This window comes from Microchirus variegatus (genome assembly GCF_963457635.1).
Source record: "Microchirus variegatus genome assembly, chromosome: 2".
NCBI classification, from domain to species: domain Eukaryota; kingdom Metazoa; phylum Chordata; class Actinopteri; order Pleuronectiformes; family Soleidae; genus Microchirus; species Microchirus variegatus.
Window position 1 is genome coordinate 43,644,412 of NC_139803.1, and position 23,208 is coordinate 43,667,619.

The 23,208-nt window shown below is 48.1% G+C and overlaps 2 protein-coding genes across 2 annotated transcripts; one reads left to right on the plus strand and one right to left on the minus strand.

The window, feature by feature from the left end:
• The first annotated feature begins 1,939 nt into the window (after positions 1 to 1,939).
• Positions 1,940 to 10,123, plus strand: LOC310942300 (uncharacterized protein). The gene is made up of 4 exons (XM_083907660.1): positions 1,940 to 2,111; positions 3,693 to 6,160; positions 6,240 to 6,362; positions 7,380 to 10,123. The coding sequence occupies exons 1-4, from the start codon at positions 2,022 to 2,024 to the stop codon at positions 9,631 to 9,633; spliced, it is 4,935 nt and encodes a 1,644-aa protein (XP_083763786.1). The 5' UTR covers positions 1,940 to 2,021; the 3' UTR covers positions 9,634 to 10,123.
• Positions 10,124 to 15,865: 5,742 nt separating this feature from the next.
• On the minus strand, positions 15,866 to 21,947 carry LOC310944767 (uncharacterized protein; the record flags this gene model as incomplete). The annotated part of the gene is made up of 3 exons (XM_083910584.1): positions 15,866 to 15,913; positions 19,416 to 20,486; positions 21,831 to 21,947. The coding sequence occupies 3 exons, from the start codon at positions 21,945 to 21,947 to the stop codon at positions 15,866 to 15,868; spliced, it is 1,236 nt and encodes a 411-aa protein (XP_083766710.1).
• Positions 21,948 to 23,208: the final 1,261 nt, after the last annotated feature.

A 23,208-nucleotide genomic window follows, 5' to 3' on the forward strand; every position in this document is an offset into this window, starting at 1 on the left:
TGATATATAAGCTTAAAACTACAACCACTATACATTAAATGTAGTAAATACACCTGTAGCTAGTGGTTAATATATCAGCTAACTGCTAGCTACAGGTGTATTTTACTGCCTTTCAGGCTACAGTGATTGTAGTTTTTAGCTAATATATCAGCTAAATGCTATGCAGCTAGTGGTTGACTAATATAGTAGCTAAAAAGTACAACCACCATACATTAAAAGGGAGTAAATACACTTGTAGCTCGCAGCTAGCTGATATATTAGCTAAAAACGACTGTGAAAATGTAATCAGCTATGTAATCTTGTAATTAATCTTTGAAAATGATGGTTTAGTTTGTCAAGTTTCTTCTGTAGTGATGTGGATTCATTGCTATTTGTCAATTTATTAAGTAAATCAAGTGTTTCCTACATTTTTCTTATTTGGGAACGTATTTTGTTTTAGCAAATTTCTGTAACAAGTATCATTATTAAATGGGTAAATCAGACATTATCAAGAGATGTTTTATAAATTAACAACTTTATTGAACACATTTTATTTAAACATAAACACGTCAGTCTTGAAGGAAAAGATAGAAGAAAAAAAAACAACCGTGGATCCTGACGCTGTCTCTGTGGGAATGACTGTGTGAGCAGCTCCCCCTGGTGGCTAAAGCCAGCACAACATCACTATAGCTGCTGCCTGTTGTTGGTCCTCGTGTCCCCGAAGACAAAACCTGTCCCTCAGCTGTTTGGAAGTCGTGTCCTGAGATTTAAAAAATATATAAAAAATACGAGTGAAGTCCAGATTCCTCCGCCGTCTCCGGATGTTGTCGCCGCGGTCCGGTCCCGTCCAGACCCGTCAGTCCTGCCGGAGGACCCCCGTCCTCTTCTCCAGCAGCCACTGAGCTGCGATCCTGCTGGCGTAGATTACGTAAGACCAGGACAAGACCACGATCCCCAGGAGGACCTGAGGCAAGGAGTGGACAGGGGGGGGGACAATGTCCACATTTCAGTCCAACAGTTATAAAAACACACACACAGTATCAGTGGTGGGTGGTTAGCTACTATGTTAGCTGAAGCTACAACCACTATAAACAGAAAGGGAGTAAATACACCTGTAGCTAGCAGATAGCTTATATATTTACGTCAATTGTAGGCAAAACTATAATAGTTACCATGGTAACTGGATGTTACAGCTGGTGGCTAGTTTGCAGGCTAGTATGGAGGCTAACTGGTGCTAGCTACCAACTAACGACTAGTTTAACGAGTAAAAGTTCAATGCAAACCGACCGGAGGCTAACTGGTGTTAGCTAACTGTCAGCGGTTTTAAATAAATGAAATGTTAAGTGTACCGCAGAGTAGATTCTGTCCAAAGTTCTCCTGCTCACGGTCTCCATCTTGTTTGTTTACACCGCTGCTGCTTCGTTACAGCTCCGCTTTCTTCTTCGCGGGTTCAAAGACAGCTGCTGCTGCTGTTGTATGTGTGGTCGCCGGTCTACAGCGCCATCTCCTGTTTCGGATGTATTGGTAGCAGAATTGACGATTTCCTGAATACAAATAAAAAACGAACTATTTACGAATACTTATACCGTGTAATTGTTTTTTAAAACATTAGGTCTCAGACGTGACGTAACATAGACAATTTAAACTGTGACTTCCAGGTGACTGTGCTCCCTCCCGGCCGTTAGGGGCAGCACTGAGAACACTTGCCCGTACAAGATACATAGCGAAAACAATAACAAGCTCTTTACTCTGCTTCACTTTCCACAAACCAAAAAAACCCATTACTCACTCTTGACACTTGTGGTTTATTAACATACTTTGCGAGTGATTCATCGTTTTTATTTACGATCATTTACGGAAAAACACAGTTCCGTGTCCCGTTTCCCATCGTGCACCGCGGCACACTTCTCGCCGTTGCCGTGAGTCGCTGGAGCCGTAGCTGCCGTTCGGGACCGTTTCTCTGCGGACACAGATGTCTCCACCTGTGACCGGTGTCTGTGCGTGAACCGAGCCGAGCACAGGGAAGACGTCGCCGGCGACCGATGCCGCTCACGGTGCGGAGTTCTGCCGGGAGGAGGAGGAGGAAGAAAGCCCCGGATGAGAAGAGACCCGGGGAGTCGACTTCTGCTCAGGTGCGGGTTTAGCTCATAGCATGCTAGCAGGCTAACGAAGCCGCCACTGTCAGTGCATTTGTCGTTTATTGTTTCGCGGTTTAACGTAAATGTGTCGTTTTTTCTTCATTATTCACCACCCGGTAGAACAATGTCGAACATTTAATATGACGCGGACACAGAGAAGCACCTGAGCCTCACCAGTGCTAACATTAGCTTGTTTCTGTTTCCCTAACAATAGCGAGCTGGACTCGAGCCAGCGACTAATGATTACTATCATGACGTTGTGTGTTTGTGTTCTCAGTGTGGACCAAAGGTTGAGTTTGAGCTCATTTAGTTCTCACCAGTGGGTTTAAAGTGACAAAGATAGTTTCACGTTGCAGCTTTTTCGTCATATTTATAATCAGGAAGTCATGTTTTACAGCGTTAGAACTTAAAAGGCTGACGTGACGGATGGTGTGACTCAGATTATTTAGTATATGAACAGTGGGGTTTGCCAATTCGGATTTTGAAACCAGATTACACAGTAGGAGGATACGTGAGAATAGGACTTGGGTCTTGTTTGCCCAAAACGTAGAGTTGACGTTCTCTGTTGTGGTTAAAGGTGCGTGAAAAAATATATATAAGAAAGTCATGTAAATACACTTTTCTGTTAAAGTTAAAAAGACAAAAATCCCTGAAAACAAATGTCAATATTAAACAAAGTCTGGTGTATTTAGAGACATCACTGCTGAAAGCCGGCGATCCCGGGCCCGATCACGACCACGTTCAGTGGTATTTCAGTTCAGTGACGTTCATGCAGGAAGTACTGAACGATTCTGTGAACTAAATCTTTTTAATCCACTGACTCTAATGATTCAGTTTGCCCAAAACAACTGCTTTACAGGTCACTAGTTTGTGTTTGCAGGCCACGGCGGTTTCATACAGCCGTGCTATAACGATTCCTCGTAGAGTAGAGCTAGGACTGTGTAATGGATATATTAGCTAAAAACTACAACCACTATACATTCAAAGGGAGTAAATACACCTGTAGCTCGCAGCTGGCTCACAGCTAGCTGACGTATTAGCTAAAAACTACAACCGCTATAAACTAAAAGGGAGTAAATACACCTGTAGCTAGCTGACGTATTAGCTAAAAACTACAACCGCTATAAACTAAAAGGGAGTAAATACACCTGCAGCTAGCAACTAGCTGATATTATGAGCTATAAACTACAACCGTTATATATTTAAAGGGAGTAAATACACATGCAGCTAGCTGATATATTAGCTAAAACTACAACCGCTATATATTCAAAGTGAGTAAATACACTTGCAGCTAGCTGATATATATATGCTAAATTAATAATGGCGGAAAAAAATTGGTTTAGATTGTCAAAATTCTTCTGTCGTGATGTGGATTCATGACTATTTGTTAATTTATTTTATAAAAACAACTTAATCAAGTGTTTCCTGTATTTTTCTTATTTGGGAAAGTATTTTTGTAAAAGTTGGTGAACTAGCACGACTAAATTAACAATAAAAATCGTTTCTATGACAAGTATCATCGGAGATGTTGGTTTGTACGACGGCGTCCTGACGCCATTTCTTCCCTTTGCTCAGGTGATGGCGCCGACGCGCATGAAGCTCCGCGTGCGCCGCCGAGACGGCGCAGCAGGGGGCAGTCAGCCGGCGGAGGACGAGGAGAAGAGTCGAGCGAGCCGCAGCAGTCGGAGGAAAAACGCCAACAGTGCCGCTTCGACCTCCGCCGCTCCCGCTGCTGCTGACGCCACCCCCCCTCCCTCCACCTCGACCACGGCCACCACCACCGCCGCCTCGACCTCGACGAGGGCGATGGTGGCGGCGGAGGACGCGTCGCCCGACTCCAAGTGCCCCATCTGCCTGGACCGCTTCAACAACCTGGCGTACCTGGACCGCTGCCTGCACCGCTTCTGCTTCCCCTGCATCCAGGAGTGGTCGCACAACAAGGCCGAGTGTCCGCTCTGCAAGCAGCCGTTCGCCTCCATCCTGCACTCGGTGCGCGCCGAGGACGACTTCAAGGAGTACACGCTGCGGCCGCCGCACAACAACAGCAGCGTGGCGGCCACCGTGGCCATGGTGGCGGCGATGGTGTCGGCCGCCAGGAACGACCCGCGCATGCTGCGCCTGATGCTGAGGAGGAACCGGGCGGCGGACGGCGGCGGAAGCGAGAGCCTCATCAGGAGGACGCGGCGGGAGCGCGGGGGACGAGGAGGCCGCGGCGCCGGCGTTTGGGAGATGTACTTTGACTCGCCGACGCTTCCTCTCGCTTCTCTGTCTCCGAATCTCGCCGCCGCAGACGACGGCGACGAGGGGGAGGAGCTAGGGCAGCAGGCAAACGCGAGGGGGCGACCGGACCCGGGGCGCGGGGTCATATTCGACGGACTCACGGGCCCCAGGACGACGAGGACGCACAACGACCGCACGTATCGCCGCCTGATGACGCGCCTCGTGGCGAGACGGCGCCAGCAGCAAGAGGGCGGGGCACTGCGGCGGCTCAGGGAGCGAGAGACGGTGGCGTTCCGCCGCGGCCTGTACCGCTGCGGGATACGTGTCCACGGCGTCGCCGGGGTCAGCGACAGCCGAGCGCAGCAGGGCGACGTCTCCGCCGAGAGTTTCCGCCACAACCCCGCCCACCTCAACAAGCTCCGCCCCTGGCTGCGGCGGGAGCTCACGGTGCTGTACGGCGCTCACAACTCGCTGGTCGACATCGTCCAGCGCATCATCACGGCACAGCTGTCGCGCCACGGGCTGGAGGACACGCCCACCATCGAGGAGGAGCTGCGGCCGTTCCTGTTGGCGCGCACCGACCACTTCCTGCACGAGCTGGTCAGCTTCGCGCGCTCGCCGCTCACGCTGGAGAGCTACGACCTGCAGGCGGCGTACGAGCCGCCCGCCGCCGCCATGGAGCTGGAGGGCATGAGCAGCCCCTCGGACGGCAGCTCCGTCATCGCCATCTCCGAGGGCGAGGAAGAGGAGGGGCCTGTGGGCGGGAGGTCAGAGGAGGGAGGGGCGGCGAGCGCTCACGACGACGACGACGTCATCCAAGCAGGAAGCTGCCTCAGCCTGTCGGCGTGGGACGACGAAACGCCGGGCCCCTCCTACTCCACGGCCGAGCCGTCGTGTTCGCTCACCCCGCTGACGTCTAGCTCCGCCCACCAGGAGGCGGAGAGGACGGAGGAGGAGTGTTTGATCGTCGGATACAAGAAGCCGATCGCGGAGCGAACTCCCGAGCTGGTGCAGCTCTCCTCCGACACCGAGGACGACGGCGTCAAGGCCAAAAAGGAGGAGGAGTCTGCCGAAAAGGCTCCGCCCCTCCCGTCCGCCACCTCCCCTCCCCTCTCAATCCCCCCGTCCACGTCCAGCGCCTTCAGGGAGGAGCCGGACGAATCGTTAAAGGAGAAGAGCGACGAGGCGGCGGCGGCGGCGGCGGCGGCGACGGCGTGTCGCTCGCGCTCGTGGTCGGCGAGCTCGGGACGGAGTTGCGAGTCGGTGTGCTCGATCAGCCCGAGCGAACGCCGCCACGACAACGACAACAGGAAGAGGAGGAAGAAGAGGAGGAGGGCGCAGGAGAAGAGCGGCACGCTCTACAACCCCAACCGCTCCATCTATCCCGCCATGATGTGCCGCCACCCCCACACGCCCTCGCCGTTTCACTCCAGCGCCGAGTCGGGCTCGCCGCTGCCGCCCAGTCCGCTCGACTCCAGCTGGGACTTCAACTGCTCCTCGCTCACCTCCTCCTCGCCGTCGTCCCGCGCCTCCTCGCCGCTCTGCCTGTCGCCGCAGGCGTCCTCGCCGCAGACGCCGCCCACGCCCTCGCTCTCGCCCGGCGACGCCCAGAGCAGGGAGAAGCCCGGCGGGAAGAGGAAGTACAAGAGCCGCCACCTGGACAGCAACGACAAGGACCCGACGTGGAGGCCGGGCAGCGGCGGCGGCGGCGGCGGCGGCGATCAGAGGGAGAGGAGGCGGGACGGCGAGAGCAGGAAGAGGAAGACGAGAGACGGCCGGAAGCGGCGGCGGAGGAAGGAGAGCGGCGGTTACCGTGGAGACAGGTGAGCCACTTCCTGTTTGAAATTCAAATCTGTCACATGTCGCCAAACGCGATGACGTCATACCTGTCGTTTCTTGCAGCAGGAAGTGCAGAGACGATCGCAGTCCCAGCGTGGAGATCGTCTACGAGCGCAGCTGCGACGCCGCGCCGCCGCCTTCGCGCAAACGCCGCAGGAAAGGTCATCGTAACCCGCAGCACAGCAGGTGAGACGCACAATGATTACAATGATGCAATTAAGCTTTTAATGAAGTTAATTTATTGTCGTATTCAAAAAAAAAAAAAAAAAGCCTCACATTCCTGCACCAAAGTCCACAGGAAAAAGTCATATAAATCAATAAAACAAGAAATAAAATGACATCGCAGCAATAAGTCGTTGTTTTTCCGCTGCCGACTCAATAAGAGACAGCAAATGTTTTATTCGGCATTCGAAAACAGTTCAGTTTGACTTTTCTCAGTGACACAAAGTGACCACACGAGGCAGCAGCAGACCGGCAGCTCCTGTGTCCACCATGAGCTAAAATCGCTGATTTTCTCTATGGGGTTTGGTGTGGGAGAGTGAGTGGTTTACAAACGTCAGTTTCCTGTTGGAAAAGTCCGTCTAACAGTGAAACAAAGACGTGAACGTGTTCTAAAGATACCGTGAACTCAAACTGACGTAGATTTTGTTAAGTACAAAAGGTTTAATCAACAAGAAACTGAAGTTTGTAAACCACTCACTCTCCAACACCAAACCCCATAGAGAAAACCAGTGATTTTAACATCACAGAGACACAGGAGTTCACAGGAGTTGTTGATCCACTGCTGCCTCCATCACTAACTTACAATGTCTTATTTTAGTGAATTCGGCTTCAAAAATCCTGAGTTTGGATTAACCTCAGTGACACAATGTGACCACACGAGGCAGCAGTAAACCAACAGCCCCTGCAGCTGCATGAGCTAAAAATCACAGATTTTTTTCTCTGGGTTTTGGTTCAGTGGTTTGAAAACACTCCAGTATATACACTTTACAGGTTATCAGTTTCAGTAGGGTTCTCTCTCCACTAGATGGAGCCAAACTAAATGCGTCTGTTGATAGTAACCATCACAACTTGTACCTTCATAACAAAAGACATTTCTGTAACGGGTAAAACCAGCAGGACAGGGGTTTGTTTTTGTTAGAATCTGTAAAAAAAATGTTTTTTTCCAGAACTTTATTGACACTCTTCGTCTCTCCCGCTCAGCTCGCCCGTCATCATCACCCTCGACAGCGACAGCAGCCGCGACGCCGTCAACAGCAGCAGCAGTCCGCTCAGCAGCCAGCAGACGGTCGACTTCTCCGACCTCCCCCCTCTCCCGTTGGCGCATTCCGCCGGCGTGGGCGGGGCTTTGGACGAAGACGTCGGCGAGCTTCCCGTCGACATCCTGGACCGCGGCTCTGACGGGTCGGAGGCGGAGGCGGCGCGTCCCATCGACGTCGGGAGCGTCAGCAACAGCGACCGCGACATCGACGTGGAAAACGACTACGACGACGAACCGCCTTTGAGCGCGCGCGGACCAATCGCGGCGGCCGAACAGAGAGCGCCCGCCGCTCGCGATAAACGTCATCGCAGGAAATCAAATCCTCGCAAAAGCGCCTCGCCCTCCGACAGCCGCCTGCTCGCCGCCATTCTCGAAGATCTGAAGGGAATCGTGGCGCCCAAACACGACCTCCCTTTGAACTTCGACTCGCCCAACTCAAGAAAAAGGCGCTCGCGAAATCCGGACGCAGCGGCCGCGGATTCGGAGCTTAACGGCGCCAAAGACCAAAGTCGGGACTCTGAGTTGCCAACGTGTAGTAGCTCCGCCCCCTCGCTGTCCCCGCCGCAGCAGCAGACGCGCTCCATGGACGTCCCCCCCCTCCTGAAAAGGGCCAGTCCCGTTCGCGCCCACAACCGGAACACGCCGCCGCCGCTGAAGCACAAAGACGCCGGGAGTCCGCGCCTGTCGCCCGTCACGACGCTCCTCTCCGATTCGAACTCGACGCCCCCCCTCGTTGACTCCCGTCTGCCCGGCGACGACGACGTCGACGCCATCCCCCCGATTTCAACGCTCAAGAAACGCTTGGCAAACTCTTTGGCGTTGAGAGGCGCTTCGGACGACAGCTCGGCGAGCGCCGGACCTCTACTTTTACCGCTCACTTTTTATTCTCCTTCCGACTGGCCTCCGCCGAGCCTTAGGTTTCCGCCCGTTAACTTTCTTCCCGTCAATTCTGTTTCCCCCGTTGATTTCCGCTCGACGGAGCCCGCCTGGTCCGGACCGGCTCGCGGCGACGGAAAAAACGCCATCGGCCTAAATTCCTCTCGGGTTCCTCCCGACGACTTCCATGGTGCTGGAGATGCAGCGGCAGGCGGCGGCGTTTTCTCCGGAGTCGCTTCAAACGACGTGTCTTCGACTCTTTTAGCCTCGACCGTTGAGTCAGACGATCTGTCCCCGAGGTCCAGGTCGACCGTTAATTTCCACACACTGGAGCCCGCCTCGTCTAGGCCGTTTTACACCGGTCACGGGAAAAACACCGCTAGCCTAAATTCCTCTCGGGTTCCTCCCAATGACTTCCACGTTTCCGGAGGTAAAGGTGCTGGAGATGCTACTCTTTTAGCTTTGACCGTTGACGCCAGGACTCGGAGTTCGTCCTCACCCGATGATTCTTCCATCTCACGGGACAATCCGTCCCAAAGGTCCAGATCTCCTGTTGAGTTCCACACAATGGAGCCCGCCTCGTCCAGGCCGTTTCACACCGGTCACGGGAAAAACACCGCTAGCCTAAATTCCTCTCGGGTTCCTCCCAATGACTTCCACGTTTCCGGAGGTAAAGGTGCTGGAGATGCTACTCTTTTAGCTTTGACCGTTGACGCCAGGACTCGGAGTTCGTCCTCACCCGATGATTCTTCCATCTCACGGGACAATCCGTCCCAAAGGTCCAGATCTCCTGTTGAGTTCCACACAATGGAGCCCGCCTCGTCCAGGCCGTTTCACACCGGTCACTGGAAAAACACCGTTAGCCTAAATTCCTCTCGGGTTCCTCCCAGTGACTTTCATGTTGCTGGCAGTAAAGTTGCTGGAGATGCTACTCTTTTAGCTTTGACCGTTGACGCCAGGACTCGGGACAACCCGTGCCCGAGGAGTCCTAAACGTACGGTCCACTCTTCCGGCGCAGCTTCCGAAGGTCTGACGGACGCTAGAACTTCCTCAACGGTCAGCCGCCAAGGTCTCGCGGAGTCGACGAGCGCTACGGCGCACGCTAGCTCGAACTCTCACGTGACCGCCACAAGACGCCTCAACCACACCGCCTTACCCTCGCTAGCGTTTGACGCGGTCAACGCGGAGGATAACTCGCAGTCGGAGCGCATCGTCGGATCGCAGCCGAAACTTCACAACCACTTTGACGCCAACTCCGTCTCGAAGCAGAATCACGGTGACGTCGAAAGAGACGGGCGCATCGCGAACTCGGACGCTTGACGAGCGTTCGCCCGCCGGTGTGTTTTTTAAAAAGAAAAAAGACATTGTACGCGAGTCTACAACGTAGAAAAGTGCGATGTTTCACTGAGAAAATGTCCGAAAAGAAGTCTTGATTTGTATTTTTGTTTCTTATGTTGCGGTTTTTAAGAAAAAAAAAAATAAGTTGTCGATAGAGTTCGAGGAAATTCTGCCCTCTTAGGTTCGTACGAAGAAAATTGGATTTTTTAATTATTTCCAGGGGGCGGAGACAAATGTTTGATGTCTAATTTAAACGTTTTGGATTGAAATCTGATTTTTTTTTTTTTTTTTTTCAGCTTAAAGGTTTAGTCGCAAATTAAAGAGACAATTTCATGAAAAAAATAATAATAATTATAATTATAACAAAAGTGTGAAAATATTTGATGATAAGTTGACGTTTAGACCCCGCCCCCTTCCGTCTGTCCGTCTGTCCGTCAACCTCAGAGAAGTCAAAATGACGTCATTACGACTACGTGAAATGCAGAGACGGCGTGTGATGCTGGTCGTCATGTAAATGAGTCTGTGAATAAAAAGTTTTGGTCAGAACACGACTCGGCGTTTTTTTCTTCGGATTCCTTCGGTAAACGCGAACTTTAAAACGGTATCCGAAGTCTACGGAGAAAATCATCGTTAAATAGCGGTTTTTGTCATTGTGAGAGCGAGTGGTTTACAAACACCCTGTTTCCTGTCAGTGTCCGTCGGTTGCAGTAGGATTTTGCCTCCACCAGATGGAGCCAGACTAAAGTCTTCCTTTGGTTTGAACCACTCCTCCCCCCCCCCCCCCATCGACTTCACTCCCCCTCCCCCTCTGTCGCTCACAGGTAGAAAACAGGGAGATAATGAGTCTCGGGGGAGAAGCGAGCGACGCTATCTCATGCTAATTACGACGATCAGGGTCCGATTAAACGGCTGTTAAACACACACACACACACACACACACACACTCTGTGGTGGATCAGCGCCAAGTCCCGGCTCTGCTCGAGTAAAGTGAAAAAGACCAAAATAAATCATTGAAGACGGAAGCAAAACGCATTTTCTGGAGGAATTGATTTTATTTTGAAAACTATACGTGTTTTTTGTAGTGTGGGTTAGGGTTAACTGGGACTTTTATTCTGAAAACATGGTCATGCTTTACTGAGCAGAAACGGAGACTTTAATTTTGAAATCTGCTGGTTGTGTTTTAGTGTGGACAAACAGAAATTTTGACTTTTTTTTTGAAAACTGTCATGTTTTACTGCCGTGTAAAATAAAACTGAGAATTTTATTTTGAAAAACTTCAAAGATTTAGTGTCGCGAGCAGAAACGGGAGACTTTTATTCTGAAAACTGTGGCTCCTGTTTGTGGACAAACAGAAAACTGGGACTTTAATTTTGAAAACCTCAGGTTTGTGATTCAGTGTGGACAAACAATGATGAGAGTTTTATTCTGAAATCTGTGGGTCATGATTTTGTGTGTGCAAACAGATATTTAGACTTTTATTCTGAAAATGGTCATGGTTTGCTGTCGCGACAGAAACTGAGAATTTTATTTTGAAAACTTCCAAGATTTAGTGTTGCGAGCATAAACGGGAGACTTTTATTCTGAAAACTGTGGCCCCTGTTTGTGGACAAACAGAAAATTGAGACTTTAATTTTGAAAACCTCAGGTTTGCGCTTCAGTGTCGACAAACAATAATGAGAGTTTTATTCTGAAATCTGTGGGTCATGTTTTTGTGTGGACTAATAGAAATTTTGACTTTTATTCTGAAAACTGGGTCACGTTTGGGGACAGACACAGAGACTTTAATTTTGAAAACTACAGGTCTTGTTTGAGTTTAGAGAAGCAAACAGACTTTGTGTTATACTGACACAACAAAAACTGAGACTTTTATTTTGAAAACTTGTGGGTCATGTTTTAGTGTGGGCAAACAGATATTTAGACTTTTATTCTGAAATTGGTCATGGTTTAAACTGAGACTTTTATTCTGAAAACATCAGGGTCATGTTTTAGTGTGGACAAACAAACGGAGACTTTTATTCTGAAAACTGTGGGTCACGTTTGTGGACAAACACAAACTGAGACTTTTATTTTGAAAACTCATGGTTTACTGTTGCAACAGAAACTGAGAATTTGATTTTGAAAACTTAAGTTTTAGTGTGGACAAACAGAAATGGAGACTTTTATTCTGAAAACAACATGGTCGTGTTTCAGTGTGGACAAACACAAACGGAGACTTTTATTCTGAAAACTGTCATGTTTTACTGTCGCGAGCAGAAACGGAGACTTTAATTTTGAAATCTGCTGGTTGTGTTTTAGTGTGGACAAACAGAAATTTAGGCTTTTATTCTGAAAACTGTAGACAAACAGGAACTGGGAGTTTTATTCTGAAAACGGTCATGTTGTACTCTCACAACAGAAACTGAGACTTTTATTCTGAAAACACCAGGGTCATGTTTTAGTTTGGACAAACAGAAATGCAGACTTTTATTCTGAAAACTGTCATGTTTTACTGTCGCGAGCAGAAACGGAGACTTTAATTTTGAAATCTGCTGGTTGTGTTTTAGTGTGGACAAACAGAAATTTAGGCTTTTATTCTGAAAACTGTAGACAAACAGGAACTGGGAGTTTTATTCTGAAAACGGTCATGTTGTACTCTCACAACAGAAACTGAGACTTTTATTCTGAAAACACCAGGGTCATGTTTTAGTTTGGACAAACAGAAATGCAGACTTTTATTCTGAAAACTGTCATGTTTTACTGTCGCGAGCAGAAACCGAGACTTTCATTTTGAAATCTGCTGGTCGCGTTTTAGTGTGGACCGACAGAAACGGGGACTTTTATTCTGAAAATCATGTCGTGTTTTCAGTGTGGCCGAGCAGAAATGAAGACTTTTATTCTGAAAACTGTCATGTTTTACTGACATCGCATCTCCCCCCTTCCCCTCCACCCCCACCCACCCTTCTCTCAGGCCACGCCCACATTCTAGAACACTGGTGGCGGGCCATTGTTAGCGCTGTTGCTAGGCAACACGGCGCACCGTCGTCAGGGACAACCGGGCCGTCTCTGTGTGTGATAGCAAAACCATTACTGAGATGACACACACACACACACACACACACACACACACACACACACACACACACACACACACACACAGCTTCCATCTTGTGGCAGAAAAAAAAACACAAAAACATATTGTTCATCTTAATGTATACACACACACACACACACACACACACACACACACTGTATTGTATGATGCAATCACCTGACATCCATATTCCTGCAGAGTGTGTGTGTGTGTGTGTGTGTGTGTGTGTGTGTGTGCGTCACACTCGTGGCTCATCTTTTGAAAATGCTTTATTATAATTCAGAGGAGGTCACAGAGACAGAAGACATGAGGACGTCCTCCCCCCTCCCCCCCCCCCTCCCTCCTGCCCACCCGCAACAAACACGGGGGGGGGGGGGGTAAAATTAATTCCATCTCCCACAGCGACGCAGGAGAAAGAAAACAAAAGGAAACGATAGAAAACGACAAAATAAAAGACATTTCCGACGCGTCCCGACGACACGATCTAAAAGTGATTTTAGCTGCTGCCTCGTGTGGTCGCTTTGCGTCACTGCGGTTAATCTGATTCGACGCTTTTTCAAAAGCCGAATTTGACGGAACGAGAAGTTTGACGTCGGTGACGGAGGCGGCAGTGGATCGACGACTCCTGTGCGCTCCTGTGTCCCCGCGATGTTAAAAATCACCGGTTTTCTCTATGGGGCTTTGGTGTGAGAGAGTGAGTGGTTTGGAAACGTCAGTTTTTTGTTCGTTAAACATTTTGTACCTGATAAAATCCACGCCAGATTAAGTCTACGGTATCTTTAGAACACGTTCACGTCTTTATCTTCACTGTGAGACAGACTTTTTCTTGTGTAAACTGAAGTTTGTAAAACCACTCACTCTCCCACACCAAAGCCCATAGAGAAAACCAGTGATCCAGTGAGTTCACAGGAGTTGTTGATCCACTGCTGCCTCCATCACTAACTTCAAATGTCTTATTTTGTAAAATTCGGCTTTAAAAATCCCTCACTTAAACTTAACACGTTGACACAAAGTGACCACACGAGGCAGCAGTAGACCAGCAGCTCCTGTGTCCACCGTGAGCTAAAATCACTGATTTTCTCTATGGGCTTTGGTGTGGGAGAGTGAGTGGTTTTTACAAACTTCAGTTTCCTGTTGTTAAAGTCTAACCCTAACCCCCAACAGTGAAGATAAAGACGTGAACTGGTACCGGTCTGCTGTGGATAAAGTAACAAACGGCCACTAGGGGGCACAACGCAAAGTCGCAAAAACCAAAACAACATTTCAGCCCGAACCATTTTATGTCGAGCCGTTCGCGATCTTCAGACATTACGTGAACACGCGTTTTGCGTGTTTTCGTCGCCCAGACGCGTTGGAAATGTCTCGTTTTTTGTGTTAGCGTGGAATGTTGCTTCCGAACTCTCTCTCTCTCTCTCTCAGACTGAAGCTTTTTTCGCGACCGGACGTTTCAATTTGGCGCCAAACGTTTCCGACGTTTCCCCGACGACGGTCGACGTCCGCCGTTGACACGAGTACAAAAATACGACAAAGTGACATGTTTTTTTTTTTCTTCAGTTCGTACAAAAACCCAAACGGAAGATTGACTGCGCCCTGAGAACGTTCCAGAGACCCCGCCCCCCCCCCGCCCCCCCCCCCTCACCCCACCCCGCAGTGACGTAAAAACACGTGAAAACAAACCAAAAAAAAAAAACGTCTAAACACCAGATTGCGTGAGGATCGGATCGGGACTCCGTTAAAAACCAGTCAAGGTGCCTTTTTTTTTGTTTGTTGAAGTTCTTGAGGAGGAGGTAGACAAAAGAGACGGCTAACAGTGATGTGGTAGTTGAAGTCCTACTGTCGCGAACTTGTCGTTGCCTTTTTTTTACGCTAACGGTCCTGGTTCACGTTCCTGCTGAGGTCAGTTCGTAACTCCTGCTGTCGCTACGTCGCTTCTACGACGTTTAAACCCGTCGTCCGGTTTTGGTGAAACTCATCGTGGTTTTTGTTTTCCAGTGGATGAGGCCTTGATCGGACAAAGGGGAGGAGACTGTTAGGCTGCTCAGTGCTGCCCCCGTGTGACAGGGCGACCACATTTACCGCATTTGAACGGAGTCCGTTGATCGTAGAGGGTTCGCTGGCTTTATTTCCGTTATTTTTAATTTGTCTTTGTCTTTTCTATAGCAATTTAGCTGCCTGCTAGCTCGCTAACAACGTTAGCATATGTAGCATCTGGACAACGGGTTTTAGAGTCGAGACGTTTGTCTCCAAAGAGCAAAGCATCACACAGCAAGCACTGAGTTTAATTTGAAAGATTTCACAGCTAGCGAGTTACTAACATGTGCAACACACAGCTAGCGGTAGCTTATTAGCATCTCAACAAACCTCTATTATGCTTTATCTGGACCTTTAAAGAAACCGTAGCCTCTTGTGATGCCAACACAACGTGACAACTACAGCCTTGTGTGAATTTGAGTGAGTTAGCTGTAGCATATTAGCATCTTTACAACCTCCTTTAAGCTATTGAGAGCTAGCTTGATGATTTTTTTGTTTGTTTGATGAAAGATTGTCCGGAATCTATCACTCAGGACATTTAAACAAATAACTATAGCTTCTTGTGATGCTAACACGAGCAACTACAGCCTTTAACAATTTCAGTGAGTTAGCTGTAGGTGATTAGCATCTGTATAACCTCCATTAAGCTATTTGAGAGCTACTTTTTTTGATGAAGGATCCTCCCACATCCTTCAATCTGAATTGTTAGCTTCTTGTGATGCTAACATGAACAACTACAGCCTTGTAGCATCTCTAACAACTCGCTAGTTAGTTTGCAAGCTGAGTGAACTGGCTAGCTTCAGTTTGTGCTAACAGTTCCGTTGGAATCCTTCACTCGGAACATTTTAACAAATAACTGCCGTTTCCTGCGATGCTAACATGTGCAGCTAGCATTTGTAGCCAGTTAGCGGTGGTTTATTGACCCGGCGGGCCAAACTGTCCCCTCCCCCTCGTCCACCTGTGTGTCTTCCTTGTTGTTTTGGATTTGAAGTTGTTTTTAATATAATCCACAGAGTGAAACTGTAATCCCGCTGCAGATTAATCGTCCAGCGTCAGCGGCTTTGTGCGATTCGACTTCCTGTTTCGTGACGAGGCCCAGCTGCGACGCCGTCTTCAGAAGAACCAACGAAAGGCTTCGCCGGTCGGGACGGACGGAGGACGCTAACGACAAAGACAAGAAGAAAACAACGGTAAGAACGAGACGTTAAATCAGTCAAAATAACAACAATAGAATAAGACGTTTTTCAAAATAAAACGCCAATTTCAGCTTGTCCACACGAAAACACAACCCTGCTAATTTGATCTTCCACGCTAAAACACGGCCTATCAGTTTTCAAAATAAAAGTTTTCTGTTCCCGTTTGCCCACGTCAAAACATGACCTAGTGGTTTTCAAAATAAAAGTTTTCTGTTCCTGTTTGTCGACACTAAAACACAACCCTGCAGATTTCAAAATAAAAGTCGTAGTCTCTGTTCGTCCACACTAAGTTTGAGTTTGTGTTTTCCCGCGCTAAAACATGACCTAGCGGTTTTTCAAAATAAATGTCTCAGCTTTGCTTTGTCCACGCGAAAAGCAACCTAGCAGATTTCAAAATAAAAGTTCACACTAAAAGGCCACTCCACAATTAGTTTTCAAAATAAATCTCAGTTGTTGTTTGTCCACGTTAAAACATGACCTAGTGGTTTTCAAAATAAAAGTTTTCTGTTCCTGTTTGCCCCACGCTAAAACACAAGCCTGCAGATTTCAAAGTAAAAGTCTTAGTCTCTGTTCGTCCACACTAAAACGCCACCCCACAATTAGTTTTCAAAGTAAGTTTCAGTTTTTGTTCTTCCACGCTAAAACATGGCCTATCAGTTTTCAAAATAAAAGGTTTCTGTTCCCATGTCAACACTAAAACACAAGCCTGCAGTTTTCAAAATAAAAGTCTCAGTCTCCGCTCGTCCACATTAAATACGACGCGTCCGTTTTCAAGCCGCCCAGCCGACACTAAAACGCGACCGAGTATTTTTCAAAGTAAAAGTCTCAGCTTTGTTTTGTCCACACAAAAACAAACGCACATTTTTCAAAATAAAAGACTTCCTGACACAATGTCGCGTTAAAGGACAACACTGTTGTTGTTGTTGTTGTAAAGTTGTGTTTCCGTGTGGATTGAACTGCTCTGTGATTGGCTGAGAGTCGAGTGACATCGGAGACGACCAATCAGGGATGAGGCAAGAGTGTGGAAACACCTGTTCTCACACACACACACACACACACACACACACACACACACACACACACACAGGCTGTCACTTGCTGTTAGCCTCCACAGGTTCAATTAGTGTGTAATTGAGGAAGATTACGGCTGTTAATTCACTGTTGTAGTAACACACACACACACACACGCACACACACTTGTGTGAGTCTGTGTGTGTGTGTGTGTGTGTGAATGTCGAGGGAATAATTAGTGATAGTTTGTGAAGATTCCAACAGAAACAACTTTGTGTGTGTGTGTGTGTGTGTGTGATATATGGAGTCATCAGTGAGGTCGAACGCTGTGTCAATGAATTATTGATCACCGCTAATTCTTAAAGCACACACACACACACACACACACACACACACACACACAAGCGCACACACACACATCCTCCCTCTCCTCTCGTTCCCCACAGCTCACTTTATCACTTTGAATCAGTGGAGACGTGTGTGTGCGTGTGTGTGTGTGCGTGCGTGTGTGTGCGTGCGTGCGTGTGTGTGTGTGTGTTGGCAGGCTGCCAGACCTCAGCAGGGACCAAGCACTCGCTTTTCACCACCCACCATCTGTACAACACACACACACACACACACACACACACACACACACACACACACACACACACACACACACACACACACACACACACACACACACACACACACTCAGCTGGTGAGAAATGCTTTCAAGCTCATGCCTCGCTGGCAGTGATCTGGGTTAAATGAGCCAAGATACACACACACTCACGCACACACACTCTCACACACTCTCGCGCACACACACACACACAATATGGTCCAGTGTTGTTCTTCCGCACACACACACACACACACACACACACACACACACTCATTCTCTCCTCCCTCTCTTTTTCATTCTCACGCCGCCGTCAGGATCAATGTGAGGTTAAGCCGGGGATCGAACCGCCGACCGCGTCGTTAAGAGGGCGAGCCGCGCTGTCCACCGCCCTCACAGCCGCCGCGCTGTGATTGGCTGTGAAACAGAAACGCATCAGTCTGCGTTTACGTTCACGCCGAGAGTCCGATTTTAGCCGGACTAAGGCGGTAATGGGTGTTTATGTGAACACGTTAGTCCGACTAATATCCAGCTAGTCTTAGTCCGACTAATATCCAGTTAGTCTTAGTCAGACTAATATCCAGTTAGTTAGTCTTAGTCTGTCTAATATCCAATAAGTTAGTCTTAGTCTGACTAATATCCAGCTAGTCTTAGTCCGACTTATATCCAGCTAGTCTTAGTCCGACTAAGTCTTGGTCCAACTAATATCCAGCTAGTCTTAGTCGGACTAAGTCTTGGTCCAACTAATATCCAGCTAGTTTTAGTCCGACTAATATCTAGCTAGTCTTAGTCCAACTAAGTCTGGGTCCAACTAATATCCAGCTAGTCTTAGTCCGACTAAGTCTTGGTCCAACTAATATCCAGCTAGTCTTAGTCCGACTAATATCCAGCTAGTCTTAGTCCGACTAAGTCTTGGTCCAACTAATATCCAGCTATTCTTAGTCCGACTAATATCCAGCTAGTCTTAGTCCGACTAAGTCTTGGTCCAACTAATATCCAGCTAGTCTTAGTCCGACTAATATCCAGCTAGTCTTAGTCCGACTAAGTCTTGGTCCAACTAATATCCAGCTAGTCTTAGTCCGACTAATATCAAGCTCGTCTTAGTCTGACTAATATCCAGTAGGTCTTAATCCGACTGATATCCAGTTAGACTTAGTCCGACTAATATCCAGTTAGTTAGACTTAGTCCGACTAATATCCTGTTAGTTAGACTTAGTCCGACTAATATCCTGTTAGTTAGACTTAGTCCGACTAATACCCAGCTAGTCTTAGTCCAACTAATATCCAGTTAGTCTTAGTACAAATAATATCCAGTTAGTCTTAGTCCAACTAATATCCAGTTAGTCTTAGTCCAATTAATATCCAGCTAGTCTTAGTCCGACTAAGTCTTAGTCCGACAAATATCCGGTTAGTCTTAGTCCGACTAATATCCAGTTAGTCTTAGTCCGACTAATATCCAGTTAGTCTTAGTCCAACTAATATCCAGTTAGTTAGTCTTAGTCCAACTAATATCTAGCTCGTCTTAGTCCGACTAATATTCAGTCTTTGTCTGATTTATATCCAGCGAGTCTTAGTCTGACTAATAGCCACGTCGGGGTCGGCTTAAAAGTCAACAGGAAACCAACTCGATACGCGCTAGCTTATATACGGCTACAGCGCCACCTACGGAGGCGGAGTCAGACGTACACGGCCAATCAGTAAATGTTCTCTTGCGCTGACGCGGCGAGTTGTCCGCTCTCCCGTCTTAGTCGGACTACGACCTTAGTTTGACGCGGAAATTTACGTTACAAACAAATCAACTTAGCTAACACACTGTGTGTGTTTGTGTGTGTGTGTGTGTGTTCCCCCTCACCTCGAGGGCCCCCCCCCCTCCTCCCCCCGGCTTCTTCTTCAGCTCCTCGCACTTCCTGAACTTGCAGATCTGATGACCCGTCTTGCGGTTGCGGCAGGACGAGCAGACGCCGCAGTTGATGAGCCGCCGGCACGGCCCGCACACGCCGCACCGCTTCCGCTTCCTCTTGGCCACGGCGCCCGCCGCCGACGACGCCGACGACGACGTGGACAGGGCCACGCCCCCCGCCGCCGCCGCCACCGACGACGACGAGGGCGAGGCGGCGGAGGGGCACGGCGAGGAGGTGGCGTGCTGCTGGCAGTCCGTGAGCGCGCGCTGGCCGCCCGTCATCTGGAAGGCGCTGCTCGCGTCCGTGATCCCGCCCCCCGCCGACCCCATCGCCATGACGATGACCCCGGGGGGTAATCCGAGCCCCCCCAGGAAGCTGCTGCCCATCACCCCGCCTCCGTTGCAGGTCCCGCCCTCCGATAGGCCCATCATGTCCGGGTGGGCGTGTCCCTGCTTGTTCATAATCCCGCAGTCGGCGCCGCCGCTGTAACCGGGGAGAAAGTTCGCGTTGCTGGGCGCCATGGGGGGATGGTGAGCCTGCGTTACAGGAAGTGAGGAGGCGGTGTGTCCGTGTTTTTCGGCTCCGCCCCCCTCGCCGCTCCCTCCGCCTCTCCCCGCCGCGGCGGCCCCTCCCGACCCCCCACCGCCGTGGTGCATGCTGGTACCGTGGGGGTGCGAGGAGGTCACGTGACCCTGCGCCGCGGACGGATGGTGGTGGTGGTGGTGATGCGCCGCCGCCGCCGACACGTGTTTGGGCCGGCTCCAGAACATGGCCGCCGGGTGGTTCATGTTCATGTTGTCGTGGCAGCCCCAGGGCGCCGCCGCCATGCTGCCCAGCCTGGCGGCGGCGGCGGGCGGGAAGATGGGGGCGGCGGCCGCCAAACGGGCCGCCAGCTTGGCCGACTGAGGAAAGTTTGTGACGTTCACGTTCATGTTGACGTTGGTTTTGTAGAAGTTGGCGATGGACGAGCGGTAACGGTCCATCTCTGTGGTGTAGTCCAGCATCGGAGTCAGACTGGACACCTGCGAGGAAAACAACGTCAACAATCACGTCAAAATAAAAGAAAAAACAGAGTCTACGACGTCTTTAGAGCGTGTTCGCGTCATTATCTTCACTGTTAAGACGGACTTTTCCAAGAGGAGACTGAAGTTTGTAAACCACTCACTCTCCCACACCAAAGTCCATAAGGGAAAATCAGTGATTCTGAAGTGATTAGTCTGACTAAGTCTTAGTCCAACTAATATCCAGCTACTCTTAGTCCGACTAATATCCAGCTAGTCTTAGTCCGACTAATATACAGTTAGTTAGTCTTAGTCCGACTAATAGCCAGATAGTCTTAGTCCGACTAATATCCAGCTAGTCTTAGTCCGACTAATATCCAGCTCGTCTTAGTCCGACTAATATACAGTTAGTTAGTCTTAGTCCGACTAATATCAAGTAAGTTAGTCTTAGTCCGACCAATATCCAGTTTGTCTTAGTCTGACTAAGTCTTATTCCGACTAATATCCAGTTAGTTAGTCTTAGTCCAACTAATATCCAGATAGTCTTAGTCCGACTAATATCCAGCTAGTCTTAGTCCGACTAATATAAAGTTAGGTAGTCTTAGTCCGACTAATATCCAGCTAGTCTTAGTCCGACTAATATCCAGCTAGTCTTAGTCCGACTAATATACAGTTAGTCTTAGTCCGACTAATATCAAGTAAGTTAGTCTTAGTCCGACCAATATCCAGTTTGTCTTAGTCTGACTAAGTCTTATTCCGACTAATATCCAGTTAGTCTTAGTCCAACTAATATCCAGATAGTCTTAGTCCGACTAATATCCAGCTAGTCTTAGTCCGACTAATATCCAGTCTGTCTTAGTCTGGCTAATATCCAGTTAGACTTAGTCCGACTAATATCAAGTTAGTTAGTCTTAGTCCGACTAATATCAAGTTAGTTAAGTCTTAGTCCGACTAATATCCAGTTAGTCTTAGTCCGACCAATATCCAGTTTGTCATAGTCTGACTAATATCCAGTTAGTTAGTCTTAGTCCGACTAATATCAAGTTAGTTAGTCTTAGTCCGACTAATATCCAGCTAGATTTAGTCCGACTAATATCCAGATAGTCTTAGTCCGACTAATATCCAGCAGTCAAATGTCTTATTTTGTAAAATACGGCTTTTAAAATCCTTCATTTAAACTTCCCTCAGTGACACATAGTGACCACACGAGGCAGCAGTAGACCAGCAGCTCCTGTGTCCCCCGTGAGCTAAAATCACTGATTTTCTCTATGGGCTTTGGTGTGAGGAGAGTGAGCGCGTTACAAACTTCAGTCTCCAGGTGGCGCTGCAGACGTCGCTCTCAAAGCGACTGGGTCGGCGACTCACCTGTCCCTGTGCGGCGTAGACGTGGTGATTGGGGTGATGGTGGGAGGGGGCGGAGCTTCTCTGTAGCATCGAGGAGAGGTCGCTCTCCACGCACACGCCGCTCGTCATGCCCGACATGACACATGCACACACACACACACACACACACTCACACACACACGCTCGCGCACAATCGAAGTCCGTGAGCGGTTAGTTCCATAAATTAGCGTCGTTTACTCTGTGGACGAAAAAAAACAACAACAACAACATAGTTACGACAATTGTGAAAATAAATCACTAAGACACAATGTTGGTGAGCTAAAACTAAATTAGCTCCGACTCACGCGGCGGGGCAAACTACGGCAATAACGCAAACTTTTTTAATTAAACCCAAGCGCGATTTCAGTCATCGACCAGTGTACGAACTATTCACACCTGCGCAAAAAGAACCGGGGACATTTGTTTACTTGTGCGTTAAAAACCCAAAATTAAAAAAATTAAAATTTGCAAAATTCGAAGTTCACGGTTCGATCCCAGCGACCGCGTGAAGATATTTTTGTTGTTTACGAACTATTCACACCTGCGAAAAAGACAAAACTGCGACAAAAACAACAAAAGTGATGTTAGCGCTTCTGTTCGTTTTCAACCAAAAACGCAAACTATTTGCGTTTGTTTATTAAAATCCAGCAAAATGTTTACTTTGACCAAAAACGGACGTGAAGTTCAGGGTCGGTGCGCGGATATTTTTTCCGTTTTTAACTCGTTACAAAGTATTCGTACCTTTAAAAAAAAAAAAGGCTAAACTGCGACAAAACAACAAAGGGACGACGTTTTTACAACATTTTAGCAACAAAGTTCAAGTTTAAAATTTCCCGACAAAACTTTCGTCAATATTTTTTTTTTGTTTTCAACTTGCGTTACAAATAATTTGCATCTGAGAAAACGAAACAAAAACAACAAAATGTGATTTTTAACGTTTTCGTCAAATCAGAAAATATTTTTAGTCATTTTGACCAAATGAATCGCAATTTTTTTTTTTTTTTTTAAACAAATGTAACCAAAATCTGAAAAAAAAAACTTCATACCTTTTTTCAAAAAAGACAAAACTGCGACAAAAACAACAAACGGACGACGTTTTTACAACATTTTAACATTTAACAAGTTTGAAATTTCAACCGACGACGCTAACCGTTTAGCAATAAATCGTCAATATTTTTCTTTAGTTTTCAACTTGCGTTACGAATAATTTTCACCTGAGAAAACGAAACAAAAACAACAAAAGGAAAATATTTTTTTGTTATTTTGACCAAAGTTGTCGGAATTAGCAACGGACGACAACTTCAGGGTCATTCGGAGAAATTGGGAAATTCCGGAGAAAACCTGAGAAAACGAAACAAAA